General features: G+C 44.2%; 2 protein-coding genes across 8 annotated transcripts in view; one reads left to right on the forward strand and one right to left on the reverse strand.

The window, feature by feature from the left end:
* Positions 1 to 7,767, reverse strand: part of RPGR (retinitis pigmentosa GTPase regulator) — a 284,289-nt gene extending 276,522 nt beyond the window's left edge. For all 7 annotated transcript variants that reach the window (XR_014835264.1, XR_014835261.1, XM_085007627.1 and 4 more), the window contains exons 1-2: positions 7,630 to 7,767; positions 1,407 to 1,503 (exon numbers count right to left, since the gene is read on the reverse strand). The gene's annotated coding sequence lies outside the window, so the exon portion shown is untranslated. The remainder of the gene's footprint in view (positions 1 to 1,406; positions 1,504 to 7,629) is intronic.
* Positions 7,768 to 7,937: 170 nt separating this feature from the next.
* The window catches only part of TSPAN7 (tetraspanin 7), a 137,002-nt gene continuing 132,582 nt past the window's right edge, over positions 7,938 to 12,357 (forward strand). Inside the window, exon 1 of the mRNA XM_021080762.2 lies at positions 7,938 to 8,049. Coding sequence (XP_020936421.1) covers positions 7,969 to 8,049 — 81 coding nt within the window. The 5' untranslated portion in view covers positions 7,938 to 7,968. The remainder of the gene's footprint in view (positions 8,050 to 12,357) is intronic.

Consider the following 12,357-nt stretch of genomic DNA (forward strand, 5'->3'; position numbering starts at 1 on the left):
TTCAGTGGAGCTCTAATCACACAGTTCACCTCAAAAATTTTTGTCTTCACATTGCATTCTCATTTGGCTGAGGTCTGAAGAGGTTATTCTGAAGTCATAATTCCAATTTTTGCATCCAAAACACCTCTGTATACATTCCCCATTCTGCATTTCCCCAAGTCCAGTAGCCACAAGATAAATATAAATCCCAATAACAGTTTTTCGAAAAGCATTTCTAGTGTTTAGCCACTATATACAGTGTTTCTTTTTAATAATTTATTTTTCATTATAAACGTAATGCTTGTAAAAAAAATCAAAGGAGCATTTTCAGAGGCGAAATTCTATCCATTCAAAGATTATCATAGGTTTCATCCTGATTTTTTCCTATGAATACTCTAATACATTTTATTACTGTAGTTATTATAACTTGTTTTTATATGTAATATGGAAAATATTATATACTATGTATTATATCTTGATGGATATTTTGTTTTAAAACAGTTAAGTATATCTAATATATAAAAACTCTATCACAGCATTCCAGAGTATGGATATGCCAAAATTTATTTTATTGTCTGTCTTCCCCAGTAGAGTACAAGCTCCCTGAGGACAGGGACCTGGTTTGGTTTCATCACAGCCATCTCTCCAATGGGGAGACAAGCAACTGGCAAACAGTAGGTATTCGAAAATTTTGTGGAACGAATGGCTAAACGGCAAAACGCTACTGACGAATATTTGCATTCTTTCCATTTTCCACTATTCCAATAATAAGTTTCATAATTAGTAATTTTATAAATAGATGTTATATATTTATTTATTATTACAGGGAAAACTCATAGAGGAGGAATTGCCCGGTTAAAAAAAATTGAAGAATTTTAGCCCCTCTCAAATTCCTCCCAACATGTTCAGGAAGTCCCCAGTGAGAGGGGAGGTGGCACTTGTATTTACAAGTCTGGTTTTCCCAGCTATCACTCAGTGCTGCCACCACAGCCTCTCAAATGCAGTCCTGTTACAAAGTGGCATTGGCCTTTTCCTTCTTTTTAGCTTGTGCTGTTTGAAGAAGTTGTCTGAGTCTCTTATGATTCCACCCCATGTTCTGAGCTACTCGGCTGTCATTCTATTGAAATGAGAACAGCCCCTGCAATTTTTTATTAAGCAGAATATATTAGCTGCAAAAACTTTGCACTCCCAAAATCTCTATGAAATTTTTTTCTAATCTAGCTTTCTTTTTATTTCAACATCTGCTTTCCCCCATGGCTCAGGGGTAGATTCCTAATGAGGAAACACGAGGGCCTGCAACATTCATGCCATGTATGGTATATATCGAGCTGTCCTCAGAACAACTCTAATTCTCTGATGCTTACACCAAGGCTCCTTAGACCAAATTCCAAACCTTAGCTCTCTCCACACTTTGGTGGAGTGCTTACCTGAGTGGCTTTTGCAAACAGGCAGGTTCAGTCTCAGTCCTGTAGATATTTCTGAATCCCGAGATAAAAGTCATTGTGGGTGTTCAGGTAGGGATCCCTGGTAAAACAGAAATATATTAATAAATGTAGAAATGTAGATAATGGACATATGCTCAAAGTTCATTTAAACAAAATTCTCTCTCTGCATCATATGGAAGTTCCCAGGCTAGGGGTTGAATCAGAGCTGTAGCCACTGGCCTATGCCACAGCCATGCCACATTTAAGCAAAATCCTCAAAACAGTTCCAGCTTCACTTAAGTTCTAACATGTAATAATTTAATCTTCTGTAAATATAAAAAAGGGAAATAAAATCACCTATAACCCCAACCCCCAGAGCTATCAGTGTGCAAATTTTATACATATTTGCTTCCAATTTCTTTTGTACATGTTCTTACATAGTTCAAGTCATAGTGCATATACATTTTTCTATGGTTTTATTTTTCCTTATTATTACAACAAAAATGTCCCTTTGTGACTAGAAAAGTTCGTCAGGTACATACTTGCTAGTAACCATAAACTAGTCCCTTGTTTGGATGTATCATATATTGAGATTATCCATTTTAAAAGCTGTCTCCCAAGTTTAGTCAGACTAAGTCGTATTCCAGTCCTCTTTTCCTTCATTACCCAAATCCACTTAGTCCTGAGGGCTGCCTATTCTATTTCTGAACAATTTCTTTTATCTGTCCAGGGGTTTCAATCCCAGCTAGAGCATCTGGGGAGGCTTTAAAAATACAGATTGCTGGAGTTCCTGTCATGGCTCAGTGGTAATGAACCCAACTAGTATCCATGAGGATGTGGGTTCAATCCCTGGCCTTGTTCAGTGGGTGAAGGATCTATTGCCGTGAGCTGTGGTGTAGGTCACAGATGCGGCTCGGACCCCACAGTGCTGCTGTGGCTATACTATAGACTGGTAGCTGCAGCTCCGATTTGACCCCTGGCTGGGGAACTTCTATATGCTGCAGGTGTGGCCCTTAAAAGCAAAAACAAACAAACAAAAAATTGATTGCTGGGGCTCTACCACAGACCAAGAACCTGTGGGGGACACATCCCTTCTTAAATACCTTTCTTAGAAATGAAATATCATTGTCCATCGGGTTCAAAAACGACCCCATTGACGGCTTTGCTTTCCACAAGTCTAAAAGCTCCCCCCCCTGGATTTTAATGCAGCCGCAGTTGAGCTGCATTGACCCGACCCCTCCTCCAGTCCTGCTGCCAGTTCCCAAGGCCCAGCCCCCATCAAGTCCCAATCAGGTTATTGCAGTTGCCTCCTCTTTTCCTCTTTTGTTGTCTCTCTCTTCTGCAATCTCTAACCCTGCATACTGTGCCCCAGATTACTTTGCTAAAACATGGGTCAGATCATGTCATGCCCCTACCGAGAGACCTTTCACTACTCCCTATGGCCTAAACAAGAGAGTCGATCTTGCCTGAGCAAAGTCCTCTTCCCGCCTACATTTCTGCATCTGTTCCTACTCTGGGTCTTCTAGTGTGTGCACCTCACCACTCATCTGAGTCAGCTTTCTGCTTTTGTTCACTCTGTTTCCTAGCCTGTCATGTTCTCCTTCCCCATGGCTCAAAGAGCACCGTTATCTTATTCATACTTCAAAGTCCATTTCAAGCATCACATCCTTCTTCAATCAATCAACAATCATCTATTGAGTGACTACTACGTACCGGCTATCTGTTCGACAATTTTTGAGTTGCTATTGTATCTAGATACTGGGGATGCAATAGTGAACAAGACAGACAAAATGACCTGCCTGGGTGGAGCTTAGTGGGAGAGGTGGACAACAAAACAAGCACACAAATAAGAAAATGTCAGGCAAGTGTGATGCAGAGAATGAGAACATAGAGTGACTAGGTGACTATTTTCAACTGAGTGGCTATTTTCATCTGAAATGGACTTTCTGAGGAGGTGACATCTATACTGAGATCTAAATGACAGGAAGGGAGGGACCAACCACTCATAGTTTAAGGGGCAAAGCATTCTAAAGATAGAACCAGTCAGTGTGAAGGCTTTCAGGTGAAAAGAAGTCTTACTGAAGGGCAGAAAGAAGGCCAGAGCAGCTGAAGCACAAGGATGAAGGGGGAGTCATGGGAGGGAAAGGCAGAGCCAGCTCTCGAATGCTTTCTGCGTCAGGGTAGAGTCCAAATTTCATTCTTTGGGCCATGATGGGAAGCCACTGGAGGGGTTTAAGCAAGAGTGACATGATATGGTATGTGTTTGAACAAGATCCGCAAGGTTGCTGTGGGAACAAATATTGAGGGGTGATAGTAGGAGCAGGGACCAGGTAGGTGCTTTGGTGTCAGTCTGGTTCTCCTTGAAGTACTTGCTTGATTTAAGGCAAATAAAAATCAAAAGCTCCCCTTGCTTTTAAGGCAAAATAATAAAATTATTATCATCTAGGAGGACCTGGATGGGCCAACCTCTCTCTGGCTCCCTGTACACCATCCTTGCCCCCACTATAGAGCCCTGCTGACCTTCTGTCAGCTCCTCAAAGGTACCATTCCTTTAGGCCACAAGGCCTTTGGACTCGCTGTGGTTGTATGTTATCTCTGGGTATGACAAAATACACACAACATAAAATTTACTGTTTTAACCATTTCAAGGTATAGAGTGCAGTGGCATTAAGTACATTCCCAATGTTGTACAACCATCATCGCCCTCAAGATGATGTACCTGTTACCCTTCACCTGCAGTCTCTAAATGGGCCTATTCTGGATGGTTCATACAAATGGAATCATACAATATGTGGTATTTGTGTCTGGCTTCTTTCACTCAGTACAAAGTTTCCAAGATTCATAAGGTAGCACATGTCAGTACTCCATTCCTTTTTATGACTGGACAATATTCCATTGTATGGATTTATCACATTGTGTTTTTCCATCCCTTAGTGGAGAGGCATTTGTGCGTTTCTGCCCTTCAGCTATTGCGACTAGTGCTGCTGTGAACATTCATGTACACATTTTTGTCAGAATGTCTGCTTTCAGTTCATTTAGGTATATACCTAGCAGTGGAACTGCTGGCTGATATGGTAGCTGTGGTTAGTGTTGGAGGAACTGGACATCAGTGACGCTTAGACATGTATTAGTTTCCTGTGGCTGCTGTAACAAAGTACCCCAGAATGAATGGCAGCTTAAAATAATTTTAAAAATTTATTTTCTCACAGTTCCGGAGGCCAAAAGTTGGAACTCAAAGTGTCAGCAGGGCCATGCTCCCTCTCCCTCTGAGACTGAGTAGAATCCTTCCTCGCCTCTTCCTAGTTTCTAGTGGTGACAGTCCATCCTGGGCTCTCTTGGGCTTGAAGCTGCATCATTCCAGTCAGTCGCATGGCTTCTACCTCGTGGGTCTCTGTGTCTACGTATGGCCCTCTCCTTGGGTCTCTTCTTCTCTTAAAGACACCAGTCCTACTGGATTAAGAGCCCACCCTACTCCAGTATGACATCCTCTTAACGTAAATATTTACACCTTCAACAACACTATTTCCAAAGAAGGTCACGTTCTAAGGCAATGGGGTTAGGACTTCAACATACCCTTTTGGGGAACACAATTCAATCCATGACAAACTGACAGATACTACTGTGCATCTGAATCCTCTGGGGATCTTGTTAACATGGGCTTGGGGTGAGGCCCAAAGTTCCACATTTTCAATAAGGTCTCCCAGTGGACAACACTGGTGCTGCTTGTTCAGTGATAGGGTGGCCAGCGTGTTCTGGTTTTAGCAATAAAAATCCAGAGTTAAAAGAAACTCCTCAGTCCTGGGAAAACTGCCACGGTTTGTCACCCTATTAGATCACAGACCACAATTTGAGGAGCAAGGATCTAGCTGTAAGCTATGCTCATGTAGCCATTAATTACAACACTGAATATTCATATTTTTTGTTAGAACAGCTCAAGTTTTCAAGAATCTGGACCTCAAAAGCTCCAGACAAACTGTGAAATGATGATTTAGTTGAGCTGATGGGTGCCATCTGTAAATATCACATATTAACTCGTGGGAGTTCTCATTGTGTTGCAGCAGAAATGAATCCAACTAGGAACCATGGGGTTTCAGGTTCGATTCCTGGCCTCGCTCAGTGGGTTAAAGATCCAGCATTGCCATGACCTGTGGTGTAGGTCACAGACACAGCGCAGATCTGGCGTTGCTGTGGCTGTGGTGTAGGCTGGTGGCTGTAGCTCCAATTCAACCCCTAGCCTGGGAACCTCCATATGCCCCAAGTGCGGCCCTAAAAATAAAAATTAAAAAAAATATATATATATATATTTACTCGTGAAATCATCAATGGTGCTCAGCGGGGTCCCTGTTGGGTTTAAAATTGAAATTTCAGACCCTTTTCCAGAGTAATCATGCGTGGGCAAGACCTTTGGTGGCTAAGAGCACCCACTGGGTTTGAAGTCTTCAGTATCCTTTTCTTGCTACTGCCCAGGGACTGTAAAAGTAAAGGGAAAGCCCTTTCTGAGGTTGGGTGTAAGCTCACTGCAGCAGGGACAGCATCCCTTATCCCTTGATCCCTAGTAGGACCACCTGTAACTTTAAACACTGCTGAGCCCTCACCCCACACCAAATGATTCAGGCAATCCGGGATTGGGCACAGGCCGGCATAGTTGTGTTGTTGTTTTTTTAGGTTCTTCAGGTGATGCGAATGAGCAACCAGTGTAGAGAATCATTGTGCAAGGTTTTCCTTTAAAGAGAAGCCTTGCCAATCTGTTCCTAATCTTTTTTTTTTTTTTTTCATCTGCACCCATATTCCTCTCCACTCCCCTCTAGGCCCACATACCTCTTTGTCATGGTTGATCATTACCTTAAACAAGTTCTCTTCTTCCTCATATTTGTGTCTTGTTTATACAATGACCTCACTGACCTGGGACCACGTACAATCCATTGGCGGTAATAATTACTCCTACACCTGACCTTTGCAGGCTTTCCTCGGGCTGTATTGACTCTGGGTTTCACTCTTTTACAAAAGGCATCCTTACCATCATCCACAATTGAGTTAGCCTGGGATAGTATTGCTGTTTTGACTGCAGAGTCTCTCTGGAATCAAGCTAAATCTCCCACAGAATCTGTACTGTGTGTTCCTCTACAAACGAGCCACAGGAAATCTGGGTGGAGTGTACATTATTTTTTTATTGGGATATAATTCACGTGCCATAAAATTCACCCTTATAAAGTGTCCAATTCAGTGGTTTTTAGTATAGCCACCAGATTGCGCAACCATCACCACAATCTAATTCCAGAACATTTTTGTCACTCCCAAAAGAAACCCCCCTGCTCACTAACAGTGACTCGTCATTCCTGCCACCCCCAGCAACCACTAATAAGTTTCTGTCTCTATGGATCTGTCTATTCTGGACATTGCCTATAAATGGAACATTCAATACGTGGTCTTTCATGCCTGGCTTCTTTCACTGAGCCTATTTTCAAGGGTCATACGAGTTATAGCATGTATCAGTATTTCATTAATTTGGGGGGCCAAATAATTTCCCATCGTATGGATGCACTATACATTATGTTCATCTATTCCCAGTTGATGGACATTGGGGTTGTTTCTGCTTTTTGACTATGCTCAACCACGCTGCTATGAACACGAATGGACAAGCTTTTGCGTGGCCTCAATGTTCTCATTTGTCTTGGGTCTCCACCTAGGAGTGGAATCGCTGGTTCACATGGTAACTCTACGTTTAGCTTTTGGAGGAACTTCTGAATCGTTTTGGAATAGTATTTTTTGACCTTGATACAGTTCGCTTTCTTGAGTGTGAGGTCGTCTGTACTTCTGAGGGCGGGAAACATCTCGGGGACTTGAAACCTTTATTCTTCTGTTACACATGCAGGAAGAATGGTACCTTCATATAGAAACTTCTAGTCATTCGGCTCCATCCTTCCAGAATGTGAGGCAATCTAAAATATGGAGCTCCTGTGGTGGCAAAGGATTGAGGGCGTCTGAGCTCCCTCGTTCCTGACCATCCCTCCAGCTGTATCTCTGGCCACCTGTCACAGTCTGTTAGTGGCACAGACAAGGCCTGCTTGTTCCAAGGACATGACGACCGGGCCATTTCCATCTGAGAAGGCCTGGTGGGGCATCCAAATGCAGAAACCTGATTACTTTTAGGGGACAGCAATAAACCAGAGACAGACAACCCCGCAAACGTAAAGCCCTACTATGTACAAAGCAGAAACTTACATACCTAGGCGGCTTGGAAGAGACCCTGACCTTCGACCCCGCCTCCAGGCTCTCCCACGCCCTCCCAGCTGCCTGGTCCCGCTACCAGCCTGGGGGGCTGAGCCTGCGCCGGCTTTGCCTGGGCGGGCGGCCTCCTCCGCATGCGCAGTCCCTGCCGGCCAGTTTCTTCAGCGGGCGCTCGGCGGGGTGCGCGCTCACGCACGCGCAACGTCTCGCCTGCGCGCGCACGGGGCCTCTCTCGGCACGCGCCCCCGCCCCGCCCCGCCCCGCCCCGCCTCCTGCCCCCTCCCGCGCGCCCGCCCGCCGCCCGCCGCCGCCGCCGCCGCCGCCGGAGCTCTGTAGTATGGCATCGAGGAGAATGGAGACCAAACCTGTGATAACCTGTCTCAAAACCCTCCTCATCATCTACTCCTTCGTCTTCTGGGTGAGTGGGCACGACGGACCCGTGGCCGGGCCGCCGTCCGTCGGTCCGTGTAGTGATGCTCCGGGAAGGGAAGAGGGAGGAAAAAACCCAAACCAAAAATCAAATCTCGGTCCCCTCCTTAAGGAGACAGGCGCAGGGCCGGGGCTGCAGGATGGCGGGGTGCAAGCTTGGGGCTGCTCGGACTCTGGACCCTGCCCGGTGCAGGGTGCAAGGGGCTGCGTGGTGGCGGTGACTGCAGGTTGTCGACCTTTCCAAAATATTTTTAATGCATTGACTTATTTTTTTAAGCTTGAGGGTTAGGGTCAACCTTTGGGGAAAGTTGCGGGTTTATTCGTCTATTTTCCTCTCTGGACACCCCTCCCGGTCCTCCCTTACCAGCTTGTTTGCGGCGCCTCTTGGAGCAAACCTGTGGCCGGCTGGGATCACGCGGGAGAGCGCAGGGTTTGATCCCAGATTCCCAATTATTCCCGACACCGCGGGGCTTTGAGAGGCAGGCTCCAGGAGCCCCGTGCTGCCTGGCTGGGCAAGGGCGACCAAAGGCCCCCAAGCGCACTGATGGGCGGGCGCCACAGCAGCGCAGAGAGGCACGGAGACTAGAGGGTCTTACATAAACCAGGGGCATCTTTGAGCTTTCTCGGCGACCTAGGAGACGGCTCTTAAGACCGTTTCCCACTCTCCCCTACCCTTACACTCATCTGGTCTTCCTCTCATTTGCGTGAACCTAGTGGGCAGAGCCCTAGGGGAGGACCCCCGCCACTTGGTGACAGCAATAGCGCCCCAACTCCACTCCCCATCAAACTAGTGCTGCTACCGGTCCTTGAAGCTCAATGCAGAAGGGTGACGTCAGCCTCCTCGCCGAAGCCTCGGGGGGCTGCGTGGTGCACCTCGCGGAGCCATGCGCCCTTCTGCGCGCGGGAGGCGGAGGGGGGGCGCTCCAGGCTTGTGCGTTACCTCATCCTGCTTGGCAGTTCGTGGCAGCAGTGCAGGACTGACACTGCAGTGATTCACTTGAAGTGGGTGGTACCTAAAGACCATTCCCCGTTATTTCTCTTTCCATGTAGACGACTCCCTTCTTCCCAAGTTCCCCTTTCCTACACCCAGCCACAGCCACCCCGCAGGAGAATAAATGTCTGTCACTGCTTCCCCCCCCCCGCCAAAAAAAAAAAAAAATAATCTGGGTCATTTCAGCTTTCAAGGCATTCCTTTTGAAACCTGAGGCTCTGCAGAAAAAACCAGTCCCGTCTTTAGTTGTTTTTCTCTTCGCCCTCACCCCCCTCCCCAATTAGCCCTGATTTGCGTTTGAAACTAGAGCACGGTGCATTTTGAAGTACCCAGACTCGGCTTGATGATAAAACCGGCTGCTTGTAATGACTAAGGCAGAAACCGAGATTTATTAAGGATTTTAAAAAAAAAATCCCTAATTACCCCCCTACCCCCCACGGACATTCCTTGTCAGAGGCATTGGTGATTCTTCAGGTTGAGAAACTGTGCACCTTCGGGACCAGACATACCAAGAACTCTGCAATGAGTTAAGATAGATTAACTGGTGTATCACACTAGGCAAACACAGAAACGACTTTATTTGGCCTGAAAACGACACAGGTTGAAAAATTTCAGCAGTGGAATTGTGAGTGCCGCACAGATCATATATTATCCATTCCTGGGAACACTGGTTTAGCTTTTTATTTGTTTCTTGAAATCTCTTTGTGTTTGGCCCTATTTTCTTGACTTCCTGTTTGTTTCTGGAGTAAATCATATGGGTGTTTTAGCTTCCTGAAAAACCTCTCAGCATCACTGCAGGCTGGTAAAGAAGGGAGTCTTCTGGACGAAGGTTTTCATATGAACTCTTTAACCCTTCTTGCTTACCCCCCTCGCCCTGTGAATCGAATTACTTAATGTTCTGTATACATCTCAAGTACTGAATTTTATGTCCTCTGCAGTTCCTTGATGGCGGCATTTTAATTTTTTTCCTACTTTCAAGATTTGTACAGTCTTAAATAAAACACTTACCTAAAGCATTTCCAATAGTTTCAATAGCCTTGAGTAATCATTTCATACTTCATAACCAAAGAATGAGATCTCTCTAGATGCAAGGGTATTTTAAGTAAGACATCTTCGTTAATAAACAGATGGTCCCAATGCAGTGTTTTCCATTGTAGCTTAAATGCTGTTTTTTTAAAATCTTTATTGAGACATCATTCCTATAACATATAATTCACCCTTTTAAAAGTGTACAATTCAGTGGTTTTTACCGTATTCACAGATATGTGCAACCATCACCCAAATCAATTTTAGAACATTTTCATTACTTGAAAAATCCCATACTGTTAGCTATCATTCCCCTTTTCCCCTCAATAGCCCCACCACTCTAAGTAGCACTGATCTACTTTCTGCATGTATAGATTTCCCCTTTCTGGACATTTCGTCTAAATGCAGTCCTGTAGTATGGGGTCTTTTTCTTTTGCTTAGCATAACAGTCTCAAAATTCACCCATGTTTATTCCTTTTTAAAGTCAAATAAGATGCTTATGTCATATTTTGTTCATTCATTTGTTCACTGCTAGACATTGGGTTGTTTCTATCTTCTGGCTATTATGAATAACAGTGCTATAAATCCTTACGTGTGAGCTTTAGTGTGAACATATGTCTTCATTTCTCTTGGTATATACCTAGGAGTGAAATTGCTGGGTCATAGGGTAACCCTGTGATTAATTATTTGAAGAACTGCCAGACTGTTTTCCAAAGTGACTGCACCATTTTTCATTCCTCCCAGCAGTGTATGAGGATTTTAATTTCTCCACATCCTTGCCAACATTTGTTATTATCTAACTTTACATACGTATATATGTGTGTATATATATATGTGTGTGTGTGTGTATATATATATTTGGGTTTTTTAGGGCCACACCCACGGCATATGGAGGTTCCCAGGCTAGGGGTTGAATCAGAGCTGTAGCTGCAGGTCTACACCACAGCCGCAGCAATGCCAGATCCAAGCTACGTCTGCGACCTACACCACAGCTCATGGCAACACCAGATCCTTAACCCACTGAGCGAGTCCAGGGACTGAACCCGCGTTCTCATGGATGTCAGTTGGGCTCATTAACCACTGAGCCACAGTAGGAACTCCCTTATCTAACTTTTTAAATTCTAGCCGTCTTGGTATCTTATTGTGGTTTTGATTTGAATTTCCCTGATGAAAAATAGTGCTGAGCATCTATTTATGTGGTCATTTGTACATCTTTCTCAAAGAAATATCTATTCTTATCCTTTGCCCAATTTTTATTTTGGTTATTTTTTAATTATTGAGGTGTATGTGTCCTTTATATATTATTGATTCAAGTCTTTTATCAGATCATTTGCGAATATTTTCTCCTATTCTGTGTGTTGTTTATTCCCTTTCTTGGTGGTGTCCTTTGAAATACAAAAGTTTTTTACTTTGATAAAGTCCAATCTACCTATTTTTCTTTTGTTGTTTGTGCTTTTGGCGTCATATCTAAGAATCCTTATCCAAATGCAAGATCATGAAGAAAACCTTGTCTATAAGAGTGACTTATCACTTCAAGTAAATGCAGTTGATAAATTTATCCTTCTCTGGTACCTGGAACTCTTGCACATAGTAGGTACTCAAATATTTGTCACAACTTCTGGGATTATGTTAGGTTATTAACAAAATGGATGATGAAGGAAAGATTAGACACAGTTTTTTCCTTCCTCTTCTGTATGAATCATTTTAATAGGATTACATCTCTTCTCTTACCTGGGTGCAGATTTAGGACTAGAGGACATTTGAGCTTAAGATGCTGGTAGACCAGTAGTATCAAGAGATGGACATACCTGGTCATATACCAAAGTAGAAGTCTACAGTTATGAAAACAAGATCTTTGTCTTTTGTGGCCTCTTTGTCTATCTGTAATCACTCTCCCTCTCCAAGACATTCCTCAAAAGCAATGACTCTCAACGGGGGACAATTTTGCACCCCCACCCCCATTTTTGGTCACAGCTGGGGGTGGGGTGCTATTGGCATCTAGTTGGTAGAGGCTACAGGTGCTGCTAAGCATACTGCAGAGGCCCAGGACAGCCCCTCACAAGAAAGAATGATCTGCTCAAAATGTCAGCAGTGCCTACAACCTCTGCACTATTGAACTTTACATACTAGGAGGTCCTACGAAGAAAAATAGAGTCTTACAGAAAACACCCTATGCTTACTGGTGTTTGGAACCACGATATCCAAACATTCTCAACACAATTGCAAGTAAGAAGAAAAACATTCTCCACGGTGTGCCATAGTTCTTTATTTGAAGACACA

The sequence above is a fragment of the Sus scrofa genome, chromosome X, assembly GCF_054392235.1.
Source record: "Sus scrofa isolate SSC_HxYL_T2T_F1_AM1 chromosome X, Sscrofa_HxYL_maternal_Yorkshire_Landrace_v2.0, whole genome shotgun sequence".
Classification (NCBI taxonomy): domain Eukaryota; kingdom Metazoa; phylum Chordata; class Mammalia; order Artiodactyla; family Suidae; genus Sus; species Sus scrofa.